Source organism: Neopsephotus bourkii, unplaced genomic scaffold (genome assembly GCF_033783945.1).
Source record: "Neopsephotus bourkii isolate Nb327-2 ecotype Australia unplaced genomic scaffold, CSIRO-AGI_Nbou_v1 NB_1749, whole genome shotgun sequence".
Lineage (NCBI taxonomy): Eukaryota > Metazoa > Chordata > Aves > Psittaciformes > Psittacidae > Neopsephotus > Neopsephotus bourkii.
The window spans coordinates 6362679-6384704 of NW_026902223.1; the positions used below are offsets into that span (position 1 = coordinate 6362679).

Sequence of the window (22026 nt, forward strand, 5' to 3'; positions counted from 1 at the left end):
TTTAGCTCTTTGGAAGTGCTCAGGCTGAGTGGTGTGGCACGTTTTCATCAGCTGTGGTGACCAGCAGGGGTTCTGCACGCACTATATATTAACTTAATGTACGTTACAATCCACCCTGTAATGGAAAAACACCGCGGCTGCTGTAGCTGGTAACACTTTCAGAAGCACTTGACTCCCAAGTCGTCCAGGTGCTTTTGACAGTGTTATCCCGGGTTGCTATAGGAACTCTAATAGTTTTCCCATCTGACTTCTCCATTAAAGCTGGGATTTATGGTTAATTTGTTTTCCTTTTCCTTGGTGAGAAGAGGCGAGGAGCAAACGTGTGTGCGCAGGGGGAGGAGATGCTCCTCAGTGGGTACCTCTTGACCATCCCAAAGCCAGCACTGGGGAGCAGAGCTGCTTCTGCTGAGATGCTGCCAGAGCCATGGTGCAAGCAGAGCCCAACCATGCTGTCAGGGACAGGCCAGGATGCAGTTGATGCTGAGGGTGGGTTTATTATGGGTGTCTCAGTCCCTCAGGGGCAGAGGGATCACGGGCAGAGCATCCCACGCAGCTCCTGGAGCGAGGTGATGGGCAGGGAGCAGGTGAAGTTGCTGCAGACGTAGGCGGTGGCTTTCCCATCCTTCCTCTCCAGGGATGCAAGGAAAGGCAACTGGCGGTAGAGGAACCCAGCGCTGTCTCCATCTGCCAGCATCAGCACCTGCCCGAGAAGGAGATGTGAGAGCTGGACAGCACAGGCAGCATCCCCCATGCGCTCATCCATTGAAGGGATACGGATGGGGAGCCCTCTGCCAGGGTCCCACAGTGGCAACATCCCCATCACACCTGCACTGCAAGGCGTGCGTGACCCACACCATCCCCAGCAGCTTTGCCTCCCTTTTCTAGCAGGGACCAACACCCAGTGTCCCAGAGCCTGCAGATACCCACCCAACCCAGGGGCAGCTCCAATGCCAGTATCAGCATCACCCCATCCCACCCTGCAGCCCTTCAGCTGCTTCCCAAGGAGCTCAGACACAGGGGAGCAATGGGCTGGGGGCTCTCCCAGCTGACAGAGCAGCACAGCCAGGGTGACTGCTGGGATAATTAGCTTTTCTGAAAGGGAAAATGTTTGTTAAAGCCTCAGGGCCTGTGGGCTCCTCAGGGAAAGGCCAGGAGCCAGCCGGGAGCTTGATGCCCACACAAACGCAAAGGGTGAGCAGAACTCCAGCCATTCCCAAAGTCCAAGGCACAGTGGCAGCATCCCACTGTTGGAGTATATGGCTCTCTCTCATCTGCCCCAGCCCTACCATATGCACCCACTGTGGTGCCCACTGAGCACTGACACACTTGCCACGTGTTCATGCTGCTGCCACCAAGGGATGCTGACAGTAAGCACTGCCACCCACAGCACACACATCTCCCACCCCAGCATGCAGCATCCTCTGCCCTGGACCAGGAGCAAACACAAAGCCAGGGATGACACCCAGCAGGAACACCATGCAGCCTGACCCAGGCCTGGGAGGGGCTGCTCCATGGGGTCACCATGTCCCCAAGTCCTTGTCCTGGATAACAGCTGCTGCAGCCCCATCCTATCCCCCATCACCCCTCATCACTGCTCAGCCCCTGCCTTGACGCAGCGCTGGCTCAGCCTGTCCCCCTGCCTGCCCCTCCTGTTCTTCCCGCAGCCTCCTCCCCGCTCTCCTTTGTCTGGAATTAATTCCAGGAGTGATTAATTACCAATTCATGTCCAATCTGAAATTCATTATTCATTTTTCTCACAAGCTCCCTAAGGTCCTCTTGCGGGGCCAGCATGAAGGCGAGCACAGGCTAGCGCTCTGCAGCTGAGGAGATAATGGGATCCTCCATAATTACCCTAAAGACCATTAACAGGGCAGGGATCTATACCAGGACCAGGGATCCAGTCCCCTCTGCTCCCAGCACCAGCATCCCCAGGGAAGCAACCACTGGCATCACCCTGGAGCATTAACAGCCCCATGGCAGTTGCCTGTGGCAAAAGGCTGCTCCGGTGACAGGGTCCATTGAAACCTGTGACCTCAATGTCATTTCATCATTACAGCAAGAATTTCAATGTGAGGTTTATAAGGAATTAATTACTGGAACGACCTAATTAATTGTGTTCCTGCAGATGAGCTTAGCCCCCAGCACCCTGCCAACACCGAGGGTGGCAGGGGACACGGCCGTGATGCTTTCCCGGCTCCTTGGCAAAGTTGATTCCCAAAGCTAATGTGTCCCTGGAATTGACCCCCCAGGGCTGCCCGGCCTCAGGCAGCTCCTTGGGGTGGGGAAGGAGTGATGAGGGAGGCTGAAGGTGGGTAGGAAAAGGAGTGGCTGCATCTCCATGTGATGCAGCATGGAAAGAGGGATGCTGTTGGGAAGCGGCAGGATGGGGATGCTGGGCTCAGGCTGAGCTGTTTAAAGCAGCCACTGCTGGAGCCGCTCCCTGGGCTGTGCTGCCAGTGCTTTGTGGCAGGGAGAGGGGTGCAGGGGCTCAGCCATGGCTCCGCGAGCTGTGCTTATGGATATGGAAAGGATAGGATGCTTCCCAAAAGGAAGGCAGGACAGAGGAGGAGGAGGATGGGTGCTATCGCACTGGGAGAAAGGATGCAGGCAGCAGCAGGGAATGCGATGCCAGCCAATGGGAAGTGGCTATGCAGGGAGTAGGGAGGGCTGGCACCTCTACCTTGGTTGGGCTGAAGACAGAGTGGACACAGCGCAGCATCTCTTTGGTGTCTTCTCCTTGGGGGTCCCCACAGATAACGACCTGTCCAGGGAGAGCATGGATGGCAGAAGGGAGAAATCAGAGCTGTGACTGCACCCACACCACCCAGGTCATGTAAGGGACACCAAAGCCCCAGCCTGTACCTGCTTGACGGTGTGATGGAAGACAGCGGTGGCCCGGGCCATCTCTGGCAGGACTATTGGGATCTTCTGCAGCCTCTCTGAGTAGGCAGCCAAGATCTGCCTGGCTTTTTCCACCCAGTCTGTCTGGCCAGAGTAACAAGCTGCTCGGAGCAGGTTTGTGACCGTGACAGAGTTGGGAGTGGGCTCTGCTCCATCTTGGTCTGCAGGGGACAATATCTCCTCCATCAGCCCAATGCTTCATCACCCCATGGCTTAGTCCTCCAGCCAGGCATCACCCCTGCCCCACAGCATAACCCACGGCATGGCCACATCCCCGAGCTCACCATCCTTCAGGCGCAGGAGCAGGGAGGGATCCCCAGCCTCACTGGAGAAATATGCAAAGCCTTTGGGGTCCCAGAAGAGCTTGTCTTGCATGTGCTGGAGCTGCAGGGCCCACTCCAGCCAGCCCTGATCCAGTGAGGCTTCATACAGGTCAAAGAGAGCCTGGATGACGAAGACATAATCCTCCAGGAAGCCCTGGATGGGCACAGCACTGCAATGGCAGGGGAGGAGCATGAGGGTCTCTACACTGGCCAAGTGGGAACTGCTCTCCAACCCAGCAAAGCCCTATATACTGGTCTCTATATACTGGTCTCTGCTAGCCAAGCAGAGCCCAGTCCAAGATAAGCGGTGGCTGTGCCATCACATGGCTGAGCCTGGGGTTTCTCTACAGTCAGGGGAAGGTTCATGCCAAGATGAGGAATGGGAAAGGATTTGACCTTCATTCCTCTGCACTGGGTGAAGGGCACCAATCCATCCCAACCCGCACTGGAGGCAGCTCTGCACCAAACAGCCTCCCTCCCTCCACGTTGAGCCCTGCCTGCAGGAGAGGAGGACGTGGCCTTCAGGGGGTGCCCTCACCCTGCACCACCGCTCACCTCTGCTCCACCGCCTGCTCCTTGCCCCGGTAGCAGCTCCGCAGCAGCCTCCCGCTGCTGGGGTCGAAAAGGTGCCTCCGCAGGAAGGTGGCCGCCTGCACGGCCCGGGTCACGTACTCCTGCCTGCCCAGGGCTGCCCCAGCCTGAGCAAAGCCCGAGATCATCAGCCCTGCACAGGGACAGGGACAGAGACAGGCTCAGGGCGGGCACAAGGAACCCGTGCGGATGTCACTGCCTCTAAGGGATGCTCAGCGTGAAGCTCACCCTCCCTCCATCAGCTCTTTCCTCTAAGTCACCTACTGTGACCAAAGAGCAGGGCAGAGCGCTGCACAGCCAGCAAGAGCTAAGCCTTCACTTGCAGGCAGAAATGGGGCTTAAAAGAGTATTTCTGTTTGCAGGACATGGTCTAAATCACACCAGCTCCACACTCTTCTATCCAGGCATTAGGAACTGTAGTGGTAGGACAAGGGGTAATGGGTTAAAACTTAAAACAAGGGAAGTTCAGATTGGATATAAGGAGGAAATTCTTTCCTGTTAGGGTGGTGAGGCACTGGAATGGGTTGCCCAGGGAGGTTGTGAACGCTCCATCCCTGGCAGTGTTCAAGGCCAGGTTGGACAAGGCCTTGGGTGAGATGGTTTAGGGTGAGGTGTCCCTGCCCATGGCAGGGGGGTTGGAACTGGATGATCTTAAGGTCCTTTCCAACCCTAACTATTCTATGATTCATAACCATGGGAACACTGCCTGGGGCACTGCATTATTACCTGCTGCAGGACATCCGGACACAGAGGTATGGTCCCCCTGCTAAAGCAGCAGTGAGATGGGCTCTGCGCCCTGCCGGGGTCCTGAATCCCCACCTCCATCCCTTTCCCCAGACCCATACAGCAAAGCTGAGCCATGGGAAGAGTTTTGCTGCTCTCTGCTGGTAACAGGGGAAGAAATTAAAGCCAGAGCAACACCCTGACACCCGGCAGCCCCATGGCTTCTAGGTGAGGCTCTGCTTCCCCCCAGTGCTCTCGCATTCTGGATCCCAGCCCACCCATCACCTCCGTGCCCCATTCCCATCAGGACTCATTGCTACAAGCCCCCAGTAACGTGCTGGCCCCTCTCACCGTTCCACGCCGCCAGCATCTTGGAGTCCAAGTGCGGGCGCGGGCGCTGTGCCCGGGCAGCAGCCAGCCTCTGCCGGCCCTCCCGCAGCACTGCCGCCAGCCGCGGCGGATCCAGCCCGAACCGGGGCGCCGTCAGCTCCGGGGAGCCCCGCACAATGAGGACGTTCTTGCCCTTCAGCTCCTGGTGGGGGTCCTGGAAGGAGAGCCCCGTTCTATAAACACCACCGGGGTGAGAGGGGTTGGACCCTGCGCGCACTGGGGATGCTCTGCCGTTCCCCCTTGCCCTCACCTTCATGGGGTCCACGTTGCCAGTCTCCTTCACTCCATAGTGGTGCATGAAGACATCTCCCAGGGTTGTCCCCTCTGTGGCTCCCTCGACAGGGTCAGGAAGGAGAGCCCGGATTTCCTCAGCTGCCCACACACAGAAAGCTCCTTCTCGCTTCTCTCTGGATTCAGGGGTCGGGTGGGAATCTGCATCTTCTGCGCTGTAGAAACCTCCTGACTGGGAAAAGAACAGAGAACCCTTTTAGTTACAGCCAGGTCTCCATCACTGCTGGGCTGGCAGCCCACAGTGAGACACAGCAGTGCCCCAGACCAAGCTCAGCTGGGAAGGGGAAAAGCAGCCCCAAGCCACATCCCAGGGCAGGGTAAGCAGTTCCCTTTTGACCCAGGTCGGGGAACAGCTCACCTGGTCACTCAGGTCCCGTGAGACATAGAGCAGAATGTCCTGGGCAACATCGGCGAAGAATTCATCACCAGAGATCTGCAGGGTGGACATCAGTGTTACAAGGACAAGGGGGCAGGCAAGAGACACAGCAAGAGTGAAGACTGAGATTCAAAGGAGAGAAAACACATTTGAAAGTCCAGGGATTTTAAATGTGGGATGGATTCAGAGTAAGATCTCTGATGGGAATCTATGGGCATTCAAGAGCAACCCTGGAGTTACACCAAAGAGGCAGCAGCACGTGTTTGCTGACTTGCAGGCCAGCCAGAAGGCTGTTGCCTCCCATTACACTCAAAACCCTGGGGCTATACCATCACGGGTTTGCGCTCCATCTCTGGATGAACAGCAGTAGATGAATGGGAGTATGGGTCTGCTCCACGCCCATGGGATGAGCATCATCCTGGGGAACAGGCTTTGAAGCTGCTCCTCAAACCAAGCAACCCTTCCCAGGCAGCATTCAAGTGAGATCCACGGCAGAGGGATGCCCCAGCCATACCTGAAACGCTCTGCTATACGTAGCTGCCAACTGCCCCTGGTCGTACAGCATCTTCTCAAAGTGAGGGATGTGCCAGTGCTGGTCAGTGGAGTAGCGATGAAAGCCCTGCAAAGGCCAAGAGGACACGTCCCATCCCACACCTCCTGGGCATGCCAAGGCTTTACCCCCACGGCTTTCCTCCTACCTGACCGATGTGGTCATGGATGCCCCCATGGGCCATCATCTTGAGAGTATGCAGAGCCATCTGCAGAGCACGGGCACCCTGGGGGGTTGTTCGGTGCAGGGCCCAGTATGTGAAGAGGAAATTCAAATTCACTGAAATACAGGGAGAAAACAGGAGGCTGTGGGGTGGGCTCTGCCCCACAGCGCTGCCTGCCCCACAGCAGGGCTCAGCACCAGAGACTGACCTGGGGTGGGGAACTTGGGGGATTCGGAAAAGCCGCCGTATTCCTCATCATAGGAGTTGGAGAGCTGCTGGAAACAAGTGGCCATCACCATTTCAGATGGTGGGGGTGACTCCTGGCCCCGCACACGGATCTCAGTAGTGTGTAGCAATGCTTCCAGGATCCTCTGGCTGTTCTGCAACAGGGCATCTTTGTTCTCCTTCCACTAAGATGCAGAGTGAGAAAGTCAGCTCTTCCGTACCTTGTCTGCTTCCTGCCTTGCATCAATCCAAACTGCACCTTCAATTCAAACCCACCTCTAAGCCAGCCAAAACTCTGACATGGGCCACTGCTTCTCATGACTGCATCTCAACAGTCACCCATCAAGCCACAATCTCCCTGTGGTCCCTTTGCTTGAGCACTGCCTGCTCCACCATTCCTGCTCCATACCTGCTCTGCGATTCGGAGCAGCACAGTCCGAAAGCCCACGCGATGAACTCCATCCTCAGGGGGAAAGTACGTCCCCCCTACGAAGGGCTTGAGGTCCGGAGTCAGCCAGACACTCATCGGCCAGCCACCTCCACCACTGGTTGCCTGAGAGACAAATCACAGGGGCACCAAGGTCATACAAGAGGCACCTTGTGCTCTTTAACATCAAGGTGTCCCACTTGAGGACAGACACACGCTTCTCTCCATCCCTGTGGTCATGCATGGCCCCATAGAAACCACCCCGTATATCAGCCCTATATATCAGACCACCCCACATACTGGTTCTTCTTGCCTGAGGAACATGACCATGAACCTCAACTTGAGAGAGCCAGTCCCATCCCTGCCCATGCCTCCTCACCTGCACGAAGGTCATGTACACTTTGTCCACATCTGGCCGCTCCTCGCGATCCACTTTGATGCACACAAAGTTCTTGTTCATAATCTCCCCGATCTCCTCGTTCTTGAAGGACTCCTCCTCCATCACATGGCACCAGTGGCAGGTGGAGTAACCGACTGAAAGCAAGCTCAAGTGAGTGAGGAAAGGCCCTTGGCAGGGAGCAGGACACACGTTATGGGGAGATCTCACAGCCAGGGGAACCCTGCTACGGGCAACATCTGCTCCCCCCCTAGAGAACAGATGGAGGAGAAGGGCCATGGACACTTGCAGAGCCTCCTGGGCTCTGCTCCTACAATCTGGCCAATGACTCTGGTCCTAACAACACGCATGGGAACATGAAATATGTTTCATTTCTGGTTACCTGACAGGAATATCAGCTTGTTTTCCTGCTTTGCTTTATCAAAGGCTTCCTGACCCCAAGGGTACCTGTGGAGGGAAGGCAAAAAAGGAGCTTCAGGGGTTATAGCTGCCAGGACCTGGGCCCCTCTAGAGCTTCCCAAGAAGCTGCTGCCTGGTGGAGAGCAGTCAGGACAGCCAGAGCATGAATGGCTCAGGAGCATGGACTCAGAGCCCATTGGGAGCTGCACAGGAGGCCAGGCTGCTGGTGGAAGTGATGCTTCACCACCATCACTTCCACAGCACTGAGTCCCTCAGCCCCACAGATGCAAGGAGAAGAAGAGGGGAAAGGCACGAGCCTGCTCTTACCAGTCCACGGGGTTGTGAGCGTGCTGCAGGAGGTACGGGGACTTCTCGTTAATGAGGCGGTTGGTGTGACGAGGGATGCTGGGGGGCGCCGTTGTCCCCCCCGTGGCCATGGTCACGCTCCCGGTTACAAACGTGAACCTGTGACACCAAACGGGATCGTTTCCTTGCTCGCAGCAAAGCACAGCCCTGCAGAGAGCTGGGATGCCCCAGAGCAGCACCACCTCCAAGCTGTTCACTCCCTGTGCCAGGGCTGGGTGGCTCTGCTGGGGTTCCATCCACCTCCAGCACCCTACAGTCTTTCCTACTCGTGTGATGCTCAGGTGAGGCTGCTCTCCAGCCCTGGGACTGCCATCCCCTGGGCTCCCTCCCTTCCAGCGCCCTGTCTGTGCCCTTTGGGGCCCCCCTACAGCCATGGGTACAGGCACAGCATCTGCAGGATTTGACCTGCGCATCCCCAGAGAGGAAAATCCCCTCCCGTTGATGCAAGGGTAGGGGCAGGGCCAGGGCAGCACCAACTCCCCATGGCAAGGGGATCGAGGGACAGGAGGGGACTAGGGAGATCCTCCTGCTGCTGGGGAGGATGCAGGGCTGTGTGCAGGGAGAAAGTAAGTAAGTGCATGGTCACGCAGGGGATACAGGGATGCAGGGAGGTTTGCTGAGCTCCAGGGAACATTTCAGGGAATACAGGGATGATTGCGGGAGGATGCAGAGGGAAGCAGGGAGGATGTTAGGGAACCCCGGAGGGGTGTGAGTGCGCGGAAAGGATTTAGGAGGCGTTCAGGAGGGCGCAGCGGGGTTTAGGGCTGCTGCAGCGGGGAGCAGGGAGCAGGGCAAGGACGCAGCAGCACTGAGGGGGATGCGGGAGGCACGGGGAGGATTTCGGGGGCGGCGCAGACGCGGGAGGGCTCCCGATGCCCCGCACCGCCCCCGGGGCCGGCCCCGCCGCTCCCACCGCCCCCTGCCCGGCCGTGTCCCCCTCCGGTACCTCCGGGCCAGGCGCAGCGGCACCGCGAACATGGCGCCGGGGCGGAGCTGCCCCAGCCACCGTCACCGGCCCGCCCCGGTCCGTCCCCTCCGGTCCCCGCCCACCCCGGGTCCTGCATCCCTGGTCCCGCACGCTCGATCCTGCCCATGGCATCCCGCGCATCGCATCCCGCGCACCGCATCCTGCGCACCGCATCCCGCGCATCGCATCCTGCGCACCGCATCCCGCGCATCGCATCCTGCGCACCGCATCCTGCGCACCGCATCCCGCGCATCGCATCCTGCGCATCGCATCCCGCGCATCGCATCCTGCGCACCGCATCCCGCGCATCGCATCCCGCGCACCGCATCCCGCGCACCGCATCCCGCGCACCGCATCCCACACACCGCATCCGTCCGAGCGTTTTATTGTCTCACAGGCAGCCCCGAGCCACCGGCGCTCCCACAGACACCCCCCCCCCACACACACACACACCCCCGGAGCAGGGCCCAGCAACGTGCGGGAGGCGGCTGCCCTCCCCGCAGCTCCTTCGGGGGGGGGCATCGAGCGGGAAGGGGGCGAGGAGCGGGGAATAACGGCCAGCCGGGGACCGCGGGGAGCGGAGCGTGGAGGGGGGGTCCGCAGCTCCCTCCGGTCCCCTGCAGGCACCGCCCTCTGGGGTCCATCCATCAGCGAGACCCCATGCACCGAGCCCCCATCCTCAGCCTTTCCGGATGGGCCCCCCCGGGCAGGGGCAGGGGGTTCCCTGTCGCCGGTGAAGCGCGGGGCTCATGCTGCTGCTCCCCCGACGGCAGGCAGGGGCTGGCATGGGTGGCACTGACCCGTGCAGGGAGCGAACCGCCGGAGCTCCGAGGTCTTGGGGGGGGAAAGGCCGGGGGGGGGGGTGTAACAGCGGGGAAGGAGCGAGAGTCTGTTTGTTTGTCCATAGGGTTCAGAGGAAGGGGTTGAGCCCCCCCGGAGCGGGCGGCGGGGCCGGGGCTCCACCGAGCGGCAGTAACGGCTGCGGCAGGTTGCCGGGGAGTTCGGGGGGGAAGGTGCCAGCCTGCGGGAAGGCACTGGCGGATGCGGGGAGAGCAGCGGAGGTGGTGGGGATGCTGCTGAGGGGCAGCGGGAGGGATGTGCTGTAGGTCATGGAGTTGTTGGGGAGGCCGGCGGGCAGGCTGGGCACCGGGGAGCTGGTCCGCATCTGGTTCAGCGTCGGTTTGGGCTGCTCGGCGAGGCTGAAGGGGTTGGTGGGGGACGGCGTGCTCAGACCTAGCAAGGAGAGGATGGGACATGTCAGGGCAGTCAGAAGTGATGCAGAGCAGCCCTGTGGAGAAGAACCTGCGGTGCTGGTCAATGAGAAACTGAACATGGAAACCCCACGTCTCTTGGGCTGCTTTATAAGAAGCAGGACCAGCAGGTCAAAGGAGGTGATCCTGCCCCTCTGCTCTTGTGGGACCTCGCTTGGAGTGTTGTGCACAGTTGTGGTATCCTCAACATAAGGAGGACATGGAACAGTTGGAACAAGTCCAGAGGAGGCCATGAGGATGATCAGGGACTGGAGCACCTCCTGTATGGAGACAGGCTGAGAAAGTTGGGGCCGTTCAGCCTGGAGAAGAGAAGCTGCGTGGAGACCTCACAGCAGCCTTCCAGTATCTGAAGGGGGGCCTACAAGGATGCTGGGGAGGGACTCTTCATTAGGGACTGTAGTGATAGGACAAGGGGTAACGGGTTAAAACTGAAACAGGGGAAGTTTAGATTGGATATAAGGAAGCAGTTCTCTACTGTGAGGGTGGTGAGGCACTGGAATGGGTTGTCCAGGGAGGTTGTGAATGCTCCATCCCTGGCAGTGCTCAAGGCCAGGATGGACAGAGCCTTGGGTGAGATGGTTTAGTGTGAGGTGTCCCTGCCCATGGCAGCGGATTGGAACTGGATGATCTTAAGGTCCTTTCCAACCCAAACCAGTCTGGGATTCTATGAATCTGTGCCATCCCCAAACTTCCTCTTCCTCCCCCAAACACCCCTTTTCCCAGCCCAGGGAAGCTCCCACCGCTGCACCAGCACCTACCCGAGAGGAAGGGGTTGCGCGTCTTGGAGGCCGGCGTAGGTGCGACCAGGGAGTCCAGGTTGACCAGGGAGGAGGCGGCGGGGCCGAGGAAGGCCTCGGGGGTTTTACAGTCCTTCCGCTCCTTGCCGGACTCAGGCAGGGAGTCAGCCAGGTTGGCGAGGTCGAAGCTCTTCGCCCCATCCTGCCTGGTGCTGGGGAACAGGTCACCGAAGGGGTCCAGCTCTAGGGCAGGGGGGGAGATGAGCGCATGAGACAGGAAACACCAAGCAAGGGTGATGGTGTCCCCGCATCACCGCACCGGGTGGGTAACAGACCTATCCCCTTGGCTACGGGGCAGCCCGAGCCCATGGCGCGCAGATGGGAACAAGCGTTGGCCACACCAGCAAGCAGCCACGCGCAGCCCGGCCGGCCCTGGAGCTGCCTCTGTTGCAATGGGCAGGGGCAGGTCACTGTGCCCAGCCTGCCCCAGCTCAGCCCCTGCTGCTCCCCTGGCTCTTACCAACGGGGCTGTTGGACTTGGCCGAGGAGGGCGGCTGTGGGGGGTCCTGCTCCGGCGGCTCGGCGGGCTCGGGCGGCTTTGCAAAGAGGTCGAAAGCATCCCCCCCTGGAGCTGGGGGGGGAAGAGGTGAGACTCAAGGAGGGGAGCAAGCGGGGAGGTGAGAGGCAGGAGATGGACGGGCAGGAGAGAGGCAGGGGCGGCTGCCTGCAAGGAGACAGAGAAGAGGGCGTGCGGTGGGGGGCGTGGGGCTGGGGGTCAGGAATGTGCGTTGGTCCGGGGAGGGGGCTAGGATGAGCCGGACCACTGGGGGTCATTGCAGACCAAGGCAGCCCCACGCTGCTCGCAGCCATCCCCCCAGCAGCAGGCAGGTCCCTTTCCCAGCCCCAGTGAGGTCTGCAGCAATGCGTTAACAACCAGCACTGGCCCCAGACCGGGTCCCATATCCTCCCCAGCACTGAGGCACACACAAGGAGCTATATGGGGCCAGAGGAAGCACCAAAAGGAAGCACCGAGGAGGAACTGAGAGGGGGTTTGAGCTCTGAAACACAGACTGGTCCTGCAACTGCTCCCCCATCTGCAATGCAGCAACCGCCCTGTCCCAGCGGGGCACACGGTGCTGCTTTGGGGTGACCAGGTATCACCAGGAGACACACACACACCCACACCCCATCACCCCACTGCTGCTATCCGCTCCCATGGGAGGGCTCCATTAACTGTGCCATGTTAATTAAAGCAGCCTATTCTGTGCAGAGAGAAAGCCTTGAGCTCTTCAAGGTTGCAAGGGGCGAGCGGAGGTCCTGCTGCAGGGCACCAGAGCAGGGAGGCTGTTTGCAAAGCTGGCTATGGGAGCAATGGGAAAGCACCCCGGGATTACAGGAGGGCAACGCTGCCCGCAGTCCCCAGCAAAGCCAATGAAGCCTCTTACCAGGGTTAGGAGGTTGCTCGGCCACCGGGGCCCAAGGGTCGGGAGCTGGCGTAGGAGCAGGGCCCTGGGCAGGGGGGGATGCTGTCACCCAGGGGTCCGCAGCAGGGAAGCCAGAAGACAAAGGCGCCTTCCCCCAGGGGTCGGAGGCTGCCGTGGTGCTGGGGGGGAAGTCCCAGGGCCCAGCTGAGGTTTGCTGGGATGAGGCGCTCGCCTGGGACAGGGGCTCCCCACCACCGGCTGGGACCGGTACCCATGGGTCAGGAGCACCGGCCCAGGCAGAGGCCGCCGGCTCCGCTTTGGGTTTCATATCTGAAAGAAGAAGGGAAGCTGTGGAACAATGCAGGGTACAGAGGGATGCTGAGAGTGGGGATGTGCCCAGTGGGGACCATGGTTCCAGCAGCACCGCCTGGGCATGAAACAGATGAGGCAGCAAAGAGAGAAGCAGCAAAAGGTCCTTTTTGCTGAGCTCCTGAGGATTGGGAAGGGACAGAGGCAAGGGAGAGGTTTCTGCTGCTGTCCCAAGCCTGCGAGTTGCCCCTACCTGGCATATCCCATGGGTCAGCAGACGTGTGGCTGGAAGGGGCTGGTGCCGGCCCGAATATATCTGCCAGCTCCAGGATAGAGGACTGAAAACAGAAAGGGAATAAAGAGGTGAGGGCAGAGCTGTGGGATCACCCCCCCCCATCTCCCCCCAGCCCCCAGGCTGGCTGCGTGCCCATCCAACCCCCCCAGTGCTGTACCTGGCTTTTCTTCATCTTATCTTCCTCCTCCTCTTCCTCCCTGCCCTGGGCAGCCTCCTCCGCACCTCTCTGCAGCAGGGAGTTCTCCCCTTGCCAAGCCCTCACCTCCTGTGGGAAGCAAGGGATCAGGCCCATGAGCTCCAGCCCTGCACCCAGCACCTCCTCCAGGAGACAGACCAGCACAGGAGCTGCCACCGCATCCCGAAAGGTCCCAGCATCCGAGCAGAGGCTCCTCCGGGAGCGAGCTCAGCAGGCAGCCCACAGCAGCGAAAGCGAAGCGGGCAGCGGAGCGAGGCAGCGTTTTGGGCTCCAGCACCCCAAGAGAGAAGCCCCAAGTGCAAGGAGAGAGGAGCGCCCGGGGCTGCGGGGCACAGGTACCTTCTCGTGCTCCTCTTTGCTCAGCGCGAGCGCGAGCTGCAATTGCCTTTCTTCATCTGTGCTGGAAATTGGAAGTGGCTTCTGCCAACAGAGGAAATGGGGTGATATTTCAGCTTGCCCTCAGCCTGTCCTCACCACTGCCGCTCCTGCCTGCACACCGTCTCTGTGCCTCTGTGCTTGTGAACCAGCTCCTAATAGGGCTCCCCCGCGGCCACTGCCCCATCTCCTTCCCCTACCCCTGCATGTAGGCTGGGATGACCCTAAAGCAGGCAGGGAGGTTTTCATGGCCTCAGTGCAGGCAGCAGAGAAGGGATTGATGAGGCATCCCCTCACCCTGGCAGCCTGATGGGGAGGAGGGCTTGTGATGCCTTAACTGGGGAATCCTGCCCAGCCACACTCACTCTGCTGGGGGATAAACACCCAGACCTGAGGCAGACCTGGGGAGGAGGCTGTCCCCTTCCTGCCCTGGCAGCCCTCATTGCTGTCTGTGATGCTTGTCCAGTGTGGGACCGGCTGGGAATGGTGCCCCTGGTGGGGCTGGGTGCGCCTGTGCAAGTGTGTGTGAGCGTGCACACGTGTGCACAGCCCAGATGGACTCCAACAGGCAGCGCTTTCAAGAGCGTGTTCCTACAGTGCTCATCGCAGCAGCATGTGGAAGCTATAAATACCCCGATTCCAGGACAAAAATAGGGATATACGCTCTGCTCCATCTCCAAAAAAGCCTCCATCGGGCAGGGAAGACGGGCAGCAGCAAGAGCTGTCTCCAGAGCATGTCCCCTGCATGGCAGGACCAGGCTGATGGTGCTCAGTGCCAGCCTGGGATGGGGAGGACACATGCAACAGCTCATTTGGTGCCTGCATCCCTCCTTGCCTTCTCCTGCTGCTGTTTTCTAGGGCTGGTTTGAAAGGACTCAGCCTCATTGAGCTTCCAGCCCAATGCACAGCCACGGGGATGCTGTGTCCCACCACACAAACACGGGCAAGACATTGCCCCTAAAACCTCTGTGGGAAGGTGAGAGAAATGGGGGAGCTCAAACCAGAAGCCCTCAGCAGAAGGGGGCAGCCACATTTGGGGGGTTTCAGGATGATTCCAGAGCCTCAAGCTCACCCTGGGGTATGGGATGATGGACGGGTCTCAGCCTGGTGCTGTCCCAGCCAGTATGAGAACAGGGAGCAGGGACAGCCATTGCCTCCATGTGCCTGCTGGCCATTCTGGATGCTGGGCACAGTGCGAGCAGCCTGGTGCAGTTGCAGGTGCATGCACCGGCCTCGGGCAGCCCCCCAAATCCTCCCTCCTCCCGGGGAATGACCCACGGACAAGGCAAGGTGCTGGGAAATGCCCGTGCTCTGTGTCCCAGGGCAGGCAGAGCCCTCCTACCTTCTCTGCCTCCTCCCGACTCATGGCCAGCGCAAGCTGTAGCTGCAGCTCCTCCTCACCCGTTGTCTGGGGCCTCGCTTGCTCCAGGTCAGAGGCGAACCGTGGGGATGAGGATGATGCTGGAAGATAAAGGGGGAAAAGGGGAAGGAGCGGCATCAGGACTGGGGTATATCAGGGAGCACATCAGCAGCCTCCTCCTGGGCCCCATCCCAGCACACCAGGGGCTGTAGCCCCACATTAGAGCTCCCTACCATGAACAAGCCATGGGCTTAAGGCTCAAGGCACAACCAGCTGCCAACACTGCTGGGCTCACCACTGGCACAGCCAAACCGCTGCCCGTGGTACAGGATGGAGATGGGCTTCACCACCACCATCACCACCCCCCCAGGTGAAGGGGAGCAATGGGCACCCGGCTGGTGCAACCCCAATGCACTGATACACCCACCCCAGCAACACTCACAGTTAAAGGAGGAGGGTGAGCCCCGTGCCCGGCCATAGTCTTCGCCATAGGGAGATGCACGGCGGCCATAGGCGACCTGGTGGCTGCCGCTGCCCATGCCCTCGAGGGCCATGCGCTCCTTGGTCTGCAGCGCGTGCGCCCGCTCCTGCTTCAGCCGCTCCTCATCCTTCAGCAGCGCCATCACCTGCTTCACCTTCTCCCGGATGTTGATGCCCTGGTCCTTGCCGTCCCGATCCACGTACTGGAAGTCCTTCAGCGTCTGGATGGTGTACAGGTTCTCCCGGCACTGGTGGGTCACCTTCTCGGAGCCGGTTTTGATGAGGTAGTCCAGGAGGGTGAGGGCTTTGTAGACGTGACGCCAGTTCTTGCCGCTGTCGTTCAGGCGCCGCCAGATCATGCCCATGACCTCGGCGAAGGCCACGGTGTTGAAGGTGAGGTCGGCGATCTCTGACATCAGAGAGCTGGGGGGTCCCCAGGGGTCATTGGAGGTGGCCTCCCGCACCTTGATCTCTGCCTCCGAGTAGTTGTGCACGATGTTCTTCACCTGCCGGCGCAGTGCCGAGGTCGTCATGGCTGCGCGGTGCCCGGCGGCGGGCAGGGATGATGGAGAAGGGATGAGCACTCACAGCCGCAGCCTCACCGGTGCCTGCAGCAGGGAACAAGGACACACAGACCTCAGCATCACCCCAACCCATCCCCAGAGCCCTTGGCTGGCATCTGGGACACTTCTCAAGGTGGAAGTGCCCACCATTGTGCTACCAGGTGCCATGCAGGATGCTCAAGGGGAAATAAAACCCTTACAGCAAGCTGATCCCCAGCACCACAGAGCCGCCAAGTGATTTGGCTCCAGATTCAGCAACATTTGGAGGAGATTTTACCCTGTATTTCTGCTTCTAAAAGTAACCACCTGAAAATGGCAGCTCCCTCCTCCAGATCCCAGCTGCCTCAGCACCACCGTCCCAGCAAAGCTGCTTGCAGGCCCCCAGTCCTCGCACCAGCCAGGGGCTCCCCTGATGCTCCATCTGCGGCTCTGTGTGGCCCTGCTCGCCCTGGCCATCAGCCCAAGGCTCTCAGTGCCACCAAGGATGCATCGTGGTAAACCTAAACCCTGCTGTGAGTCAGAGCCTGCCACACTGACCAGCCTGGCAGCTGCTTGAGTGGGTTTTCCCAGCAAACTCAGTGATCCTGCTTCCACGAGAGGCTGTGGGTACAGAAGCGTGTGCTGCTGCAGGGTGGGGAATTCAGGGTGCAAACCTCCTGCACCAGGATGGATAACACAACTCCCAACCCCCAAAAACCCCTGAGCTGCCTCGGGGCCTTCTCTGCACCCAGATCCACGGCCAGGGCAGCAGGCGCTGGTGTAGCCAGGAGCTTTCCTGCCTCCTCCCCAGGAGGCAATGCCTGTCCTTGGGATGCGCTGCACCCGACCTGATTCAGAATGGCATGGGTCAGTCTGGACCCGTGTTCCCATGAACGCACCAAAACTCTGTCCCCTGTTCTGTGCTAATCCTAATCCCCACCTTCTCCCTGCACAGTGAGAAGACAGGGCCAAGCAAAGCCAGGAGGCAGAAACTGCCTGGAGCTGCCTTGCCCTCAGCAGGGCTGCACTGCAGGGCCAGGGAACCAGGCTGCTCCCAGAGCTCCCACTGCATCTGCCACAACACTCACTGGCGATGTGCTCTCCATCCAAGATAACACTTGCAGGCAGAGCAGTATCTCCCCTGTGCAGCAGTGCCTGCAGACAGCGATAGAGCATCCATCCCACCACCCACCTTGGTGCCGGTACCTCCCTGGACCGCAGCCGCTGCGCTGTGTCCAGCCCTCTCCCAGCTCAGGACACCGGAGCGGGGCCGGGACTGTGCTGACGTGCCCACGAGCCACGCACGGCACCCGCCACGCTCCCGCACAACCCGTGCGACCGGTCCAGCACCTCCTGCTGCCGTGGGCCGGCGGCCAGGAGCCCCATGGCTGCGCCGGCAATGTCTGCTCTGAGTCAGAGAGGAGCCTGGCACCGCCACGCCGAAGTTTGTCTCCAGACATCGATTCCCTTTCGCAATGCAGCCCGTCACCGTGGCCTTTGGATCCTGCCGGGACAACCCGCGCTGCAGATGGACACGCTATTGCCAGCCTGGCATAGGAACGCATTCAGGACAAGGGCAACAACACAGCAAAGTCCTCCGGGACTTGGCTCCGTGCTCGGCTTTCCACCAACACCAAGGTGGGAGGTAAAGTCATGTTTTCCAAAGGTGCCACTGGCCCAGCAAACACCATCACCCCTCCTCTGGGGCAGGATGATCCCTCCTGCCTCCAACAGGATTCCTGGCAGGATAAACCCCAGGGCCAGCATGATGGGCTCCAGCACTGCTTGTCCTGGCCAGAGACCTGATCCCAGCTGGACTTTGCCCGCCATGAATGAGATGGGCCAGGAAGTCTGAATGGGAAGAGATGGGAAGCAGGGGCAGGGGGGAGAGCAGCGGGGCCCTGATTGAGCGCTGCCAGTGGCGTTAAGAGCAGCAGGGATTATCAAACACAGTATCTCTCCCCCCCCCGCCCGGAATATAAAGGCGGTGAAACAGAAGCTGTGCGGGAGATAAGGCGGCAGCTCATATGGAATTACTGCAGTGACCTTGAGCGAGAGGCTGCCAGGTGGGAGAAGGACACAGGGGTGCGGGGACAGGTCCCCATCACCCCGCTGCCCGGCCGGGGGACTGCGGACCCGCACCGGTGGGGGGGACCGATAGGAGCAACACGGAAGGGAGCAGGAGGAGATGGGGAGGAGGAGAGCGCAGAGAGGGAGACGGGGGGAGCCCGGCGGGGGATTAGAGCCTCCTCCATCCCCGATCAGGTGCGGGGCTGGGAGGAGCAGCGCCCGCCATGGAGGGAGCGGCGGGGGAAGGCTCCCGGCTGAGCCCTCGGCCCGGCTCCCAGGGCCGCATCGCATCCGCACTCCCCGCGGGGCCCCGAGCCCGGCCCGGGGGGGCACCGCAACCAGCGGGGCCCGGCATCCCCCGGCCCGACGCAGCCTGCGATGCTCCGGCGTCCAGAACCTTCCTCCTCCTCCTCCTCTTCTTCCCCTCCTCTCCCCGACCCCGCAGCCCGGTGCCGAGGGGCACAGCCTCGCTTACCTGCGCGGCCCCGCCGAGCCGGTGGCGGAGCCGGAGCCGGAGCCGGTGTGAGCGGGCTGGAGGCGGCCGCAGCCCGCCCGCTGCCTGCTGCGAGCTGCCGGGCTGGCTGGGCAGGTCCCGGCGGCAGGTCCCGGCTTAACCCCTTCGGGGCCGCCCCAGCCCCGGCCCGGCTCCCTCCCGGGCACCGGCGCTCAGCCCGCCCCGGCGCAGCGCGGTGCGGAACCGGCCGCGGGGGATGCGGCGCCGAGCCCCTGCCCCGCCGCATGCGGGAGGCGGGGATGCTGTTAAGTGCTCAGTCACTGCCCCTCGCTGGCAGCCGCCCAGGCGCCGCTCGCTGCTGCTTGCTTTGCTTTATTTTAATGGTTTTTGCCCTCCCCATCCCCCTGATTTTTAGACAGAAACCAACGGTCCCGGGCTCGGAAGCGGCTCCGGGGGATGCCGACCCTCCCCAGGGCGCAGCTCCCGCGGTGGTACCCAAGGCCACGGCTGCAGTTTGGGTTTGTTGCATTTTTAATTCATTTGGGTTTTTGTTGGGTTTTTTTCCTTTCCTGGGATCTAAATTTGGAGCGGATTCTTCCCCTGCTCTGAACAGCTCCCGGAGCCTGGCTGGGGGGAGAGAGGGAGGCATCAGATGACATGACAAAATAAGTCATGTCTCTCAATCGTTTCAATGCCACCCCCTCTCTCCCGGCCTCTGCCTTCCATTTTAATCAGTGACAGGCCTTCAAGTATTATGGATATATATAATCTTTTTAATATCACTGACATTTTCCATAATGGAAAGCATCTCCTCAGTGCTGAGACATTCTGGAGGGGGAGCGTGGCTTCCTGCGATGCTCCTGCCACGCAGAGCTGGGACTCATCTTGCCCCCGGCACTGAAGGTCCTGTCTTGGGCAGCGGGGGGGCTGCACTGCCTCCGGGAGCTGTGTGACTCACATCAGTGTTCGTGTAGTCCCATTCTCAGCTGCAGCATCCAAACCATCCTCCAGGTCACCCTGGAGCAGATTCCAGCTCAGGCAGTGGGAGGAATTCTCAGATCCAGGCATTCCTCCATTCCCAATACTCCCAGTTCAGCTGTGTCAGGCGCCAAAGCAGACAGCTTGCCCCTCTTCAGGCATTGATCTTATATGAGCAAAGGGGGGTCAACACCCTACAAGCTGCAGTGGAGCTGTACAAACATAGGGTTTGCTTTGATAGACATCCCATGATGCCACCATAGCCGCAGAGCGCCCGTCCAGGCTCTAAAGCTGATTTCCCTCAGCCCTGCCCCAAGCCAACTGCTCACCCAGACCCCCTTTGCCATGGAGAAGCCTCTGGAAATGTGCCAGCACCTTCTGCTTGCAGCATTCTCCTGCAATCCCCCTTCCCGGCCTCTCTGACAGTTATGGTGTCTTCAGGCCCTGCCTCACGTGATGGGGTTGGTACGTTAACTCCCAAGGCCAGGAAGGTTGCTCACCTTGGTTATTTAGCAAACACAACACAAATTATTAACACTAATACAAATAATGCCTACGTTTGGCAGAGGAGAAGGAACACTCTGTGTGCCTGGCTGATAGGCATCGGCATTATTGGGGCTGGAGCATCCGTATGTCCTTTGGAGCGTGGGGTCTAAAGCTCCAACGGCTGCTGCTCTAAAGGCAGGACTCAGATCTCATACCAGGCGTTTCTAAAGGTGCTGTGTGGTGGCCAGCTCTAATTCCACTGCAGTTCCAGTCATGTAACTTCACAAATCAATGCAAAAGGAGGGGAAAAAAAGGCATCTGGCTCAGAGAAAGCCACAGCAGCAGCCAGAGAGCAGCGCAATGCTGACCCTGCATGTCCCTTCCTGTGTGCTGCTCGCACCTTGTTCCTTGAGGACACCCTTGCCCAAGGCTGTAAGAGACACAGGCAATATTTATGACCAAAAAATAAGGCTATTCACAGCATTTGGGTTTGTTCTTGCAGTTCTTATGCCACTCACCTGCCCTGTGCTATCAGGCTTCTCTCTTGGAAAGGAAGGAGATATAAGCACATTATTCCATGGTACTTGACTGATGTGAAACTCCCATCCATCTACTTGATTGTGTATTAACAAATACCCCTGAGAACAGAGGTACAGATGGAGCCTGGTTTCTACAGGCTGCACTGGAAGCATGGCTCTTGTGAAGGGGCTTTGCCATCTTTCAAGGCAAAGCTACCACACTGAAGTATTCCTGCCTTTGAGACAATCACGTTGCCTCTATAACGTGCAGACTCCCTCTTGCCTAGAAACAGATGGCTTGAGCTGCTTGAGTTGGGCATATTCACAAGCTGATAATCATCTCCAGGGAGGCAGGAGCTATTGTCAGAGCCTGTGAGACACACCCCAACTCCAGGCCTTTTCCCTTCTCATGCTCAAAACGTTGCTGAAATTCTCACTACAGGAATGCTGAGCAGAGACATTCCCCTTGTGGGTCTGTGCCCGCTAAAGCCAGAGGAGGCTCCTGGCTTCCACAGAAGCCAAAGCGCTTCCCTGCTAACAGAAAGCATCCCAAAGCACAAGGAGCCTCACCTGGCCAGCAAAACCAAATGAGCTGTGCTTTGCCAGCAGGAAGAACATCTCCCCTCCCCAGAGACAGCACACGAGCTGAAATGAGAAAGCAAAAGAGAACAGTTCTGCAGAAGGAACAGTTATTTCATGCGTGTCGGGGTAGGGGAGCACGTGCCTGAGGCTCACACGCCGGGTGCAGTGACGTGCGCTTTGTAACAGCGATGCTCAGCACGGATACACATCTGCTGCCTCAGAACCACCAAGGTATCACAAACCTCAGTTAATAATCTGACACTGATGTCATCTCTCTGCAGGGCCAAAGCCTTTCCTGGGAATGCTGTCCAGCTGCTTTAGCAGGAAGATGGCACTTTATTGGCATACACCGGGTCTCCCGCGATGCCAGGTCAACAGAGACCCTGCCTCCAGTTCATCTGCCTTGGAAACCTGCTCTGAGCCAGGCCCAGCTGCAGTGTGTGTGACAGTCCAACCTGGAATGCCACTACAGAAAGCTCCATTCCAGCTGTGATGCACAAGGAAACCTGGACCGGAAGCAGTGCTAAGCCCAGACACACACACAGACTGATGGAAGCAGGAGGGGTGGCTCTGACTCAAGGCCTTACCATGCACACACTAGTTACAGTGTAGATTTCACCCCTTTTAATTCAGGAGTGATCAGTCTCGGAAGGAAGCAAGCAAGAGCTGGCTCAGAATGAGGCATGGGTACCTTGAGCAGGTGGAAAGAGACGGCAAGATCAGCACAAGAAGTAAACTCACGGGTGCCAAACCAGGCAGGGTGGCACACCCCTTGGGATAGTGTGTTTTCCCAGGGACCCAGGATGCCTTCAGAAAAGCCTGGACAAGCAGCCAGGAATATGATCCAAAATGGAATGGAT

At 59.5% G+C, this 22026-nt stretch overlaps 2 protein-coding genes across 6 annotated transcripts; both read right to left on the minus strand.

Moving 5' to 3' along the window:
* Positions 1 to 474: 474 nt before the first annotated feature.
* Positions 475 to 9130, minus strand: SPATA20 (spermatogenesis associated 20). Its single transcript, XM_061377405.1, has 16 exons — positions 9069 to 9130; positions 8084 to 8221; positions 7740 to 7804; positions 7340 to 7494; positions 6943 to 7086; positions 6517 to 6718; positions 6294 to 6424; positions 6110 to 6214; positions 5578 to 5652; positions 5179 to 5391; positions 4890 to 5082; positions 3780 to 3948; positions 3186 to 3394; positions 2863 to 3062; positions 2681 to 2761; positions 475 to 700 (listed from the first exon to the last, which is right to left on the minus strand). The coding sequence occupies exons 1-16, from the start codon at positions 9098 to 9100 to the stop codon at positions 530 to 532; spliced, it is 2283 nt and encodes a 760-aa protein (XP_061233389.1). The 5' UTR covers positions 9101 to 9130; the 3' UTR covers positions 475 to 529.
* A 614-nt stretch (positions 9131 to 9744) lies between these two features.
* On the minus strand, positions 9745 to 18840 carry EPN3 (epsin 3). Of its 5 annotated transcripts, none has more exons than XM_061377170.1 (10): positions 18624 to 18840; positions 15499 to 16144; positions 15039 to 15157; positions 13661 to 13741; positions 13283 to 13390; positions 13084 to 13168; positions 12543 to 12851; positions 11618 to 11728; positions 11119 to 11340; positions 9745 to 10322 (listed from the first exon to the last, which is right to left on the minus strand). In XM_061377170.1, the coding sequence occupies exons 2-10, from the start codon at positions 16067 to 16069 to the stop codon at positions 10000 to 10002; spliced, it is 1929 nt and encodes a 642-aa protein (XP_061233154.1). In that variant the 5' UTR covers positions 16070 to 16144; positions 18624 to 18840; the 3' UTR covers positions 9745 to 9999. The 5 variants fall into 5 exon arrangements, with proteins under 5 accessions (XP_061233154.1, XP_061233153.1, XP_061233155.1 ...); XM_061377169.1 differs by having other exon boundaries at positions 18612 to 18840; XM_061377171.1 differs by lacking the exon at positions 18624 to 18840 and adding an exon at positions 17285 to 17415.
* Positions 18841 to 22026: the final 3186 nt, after the last annotated feature.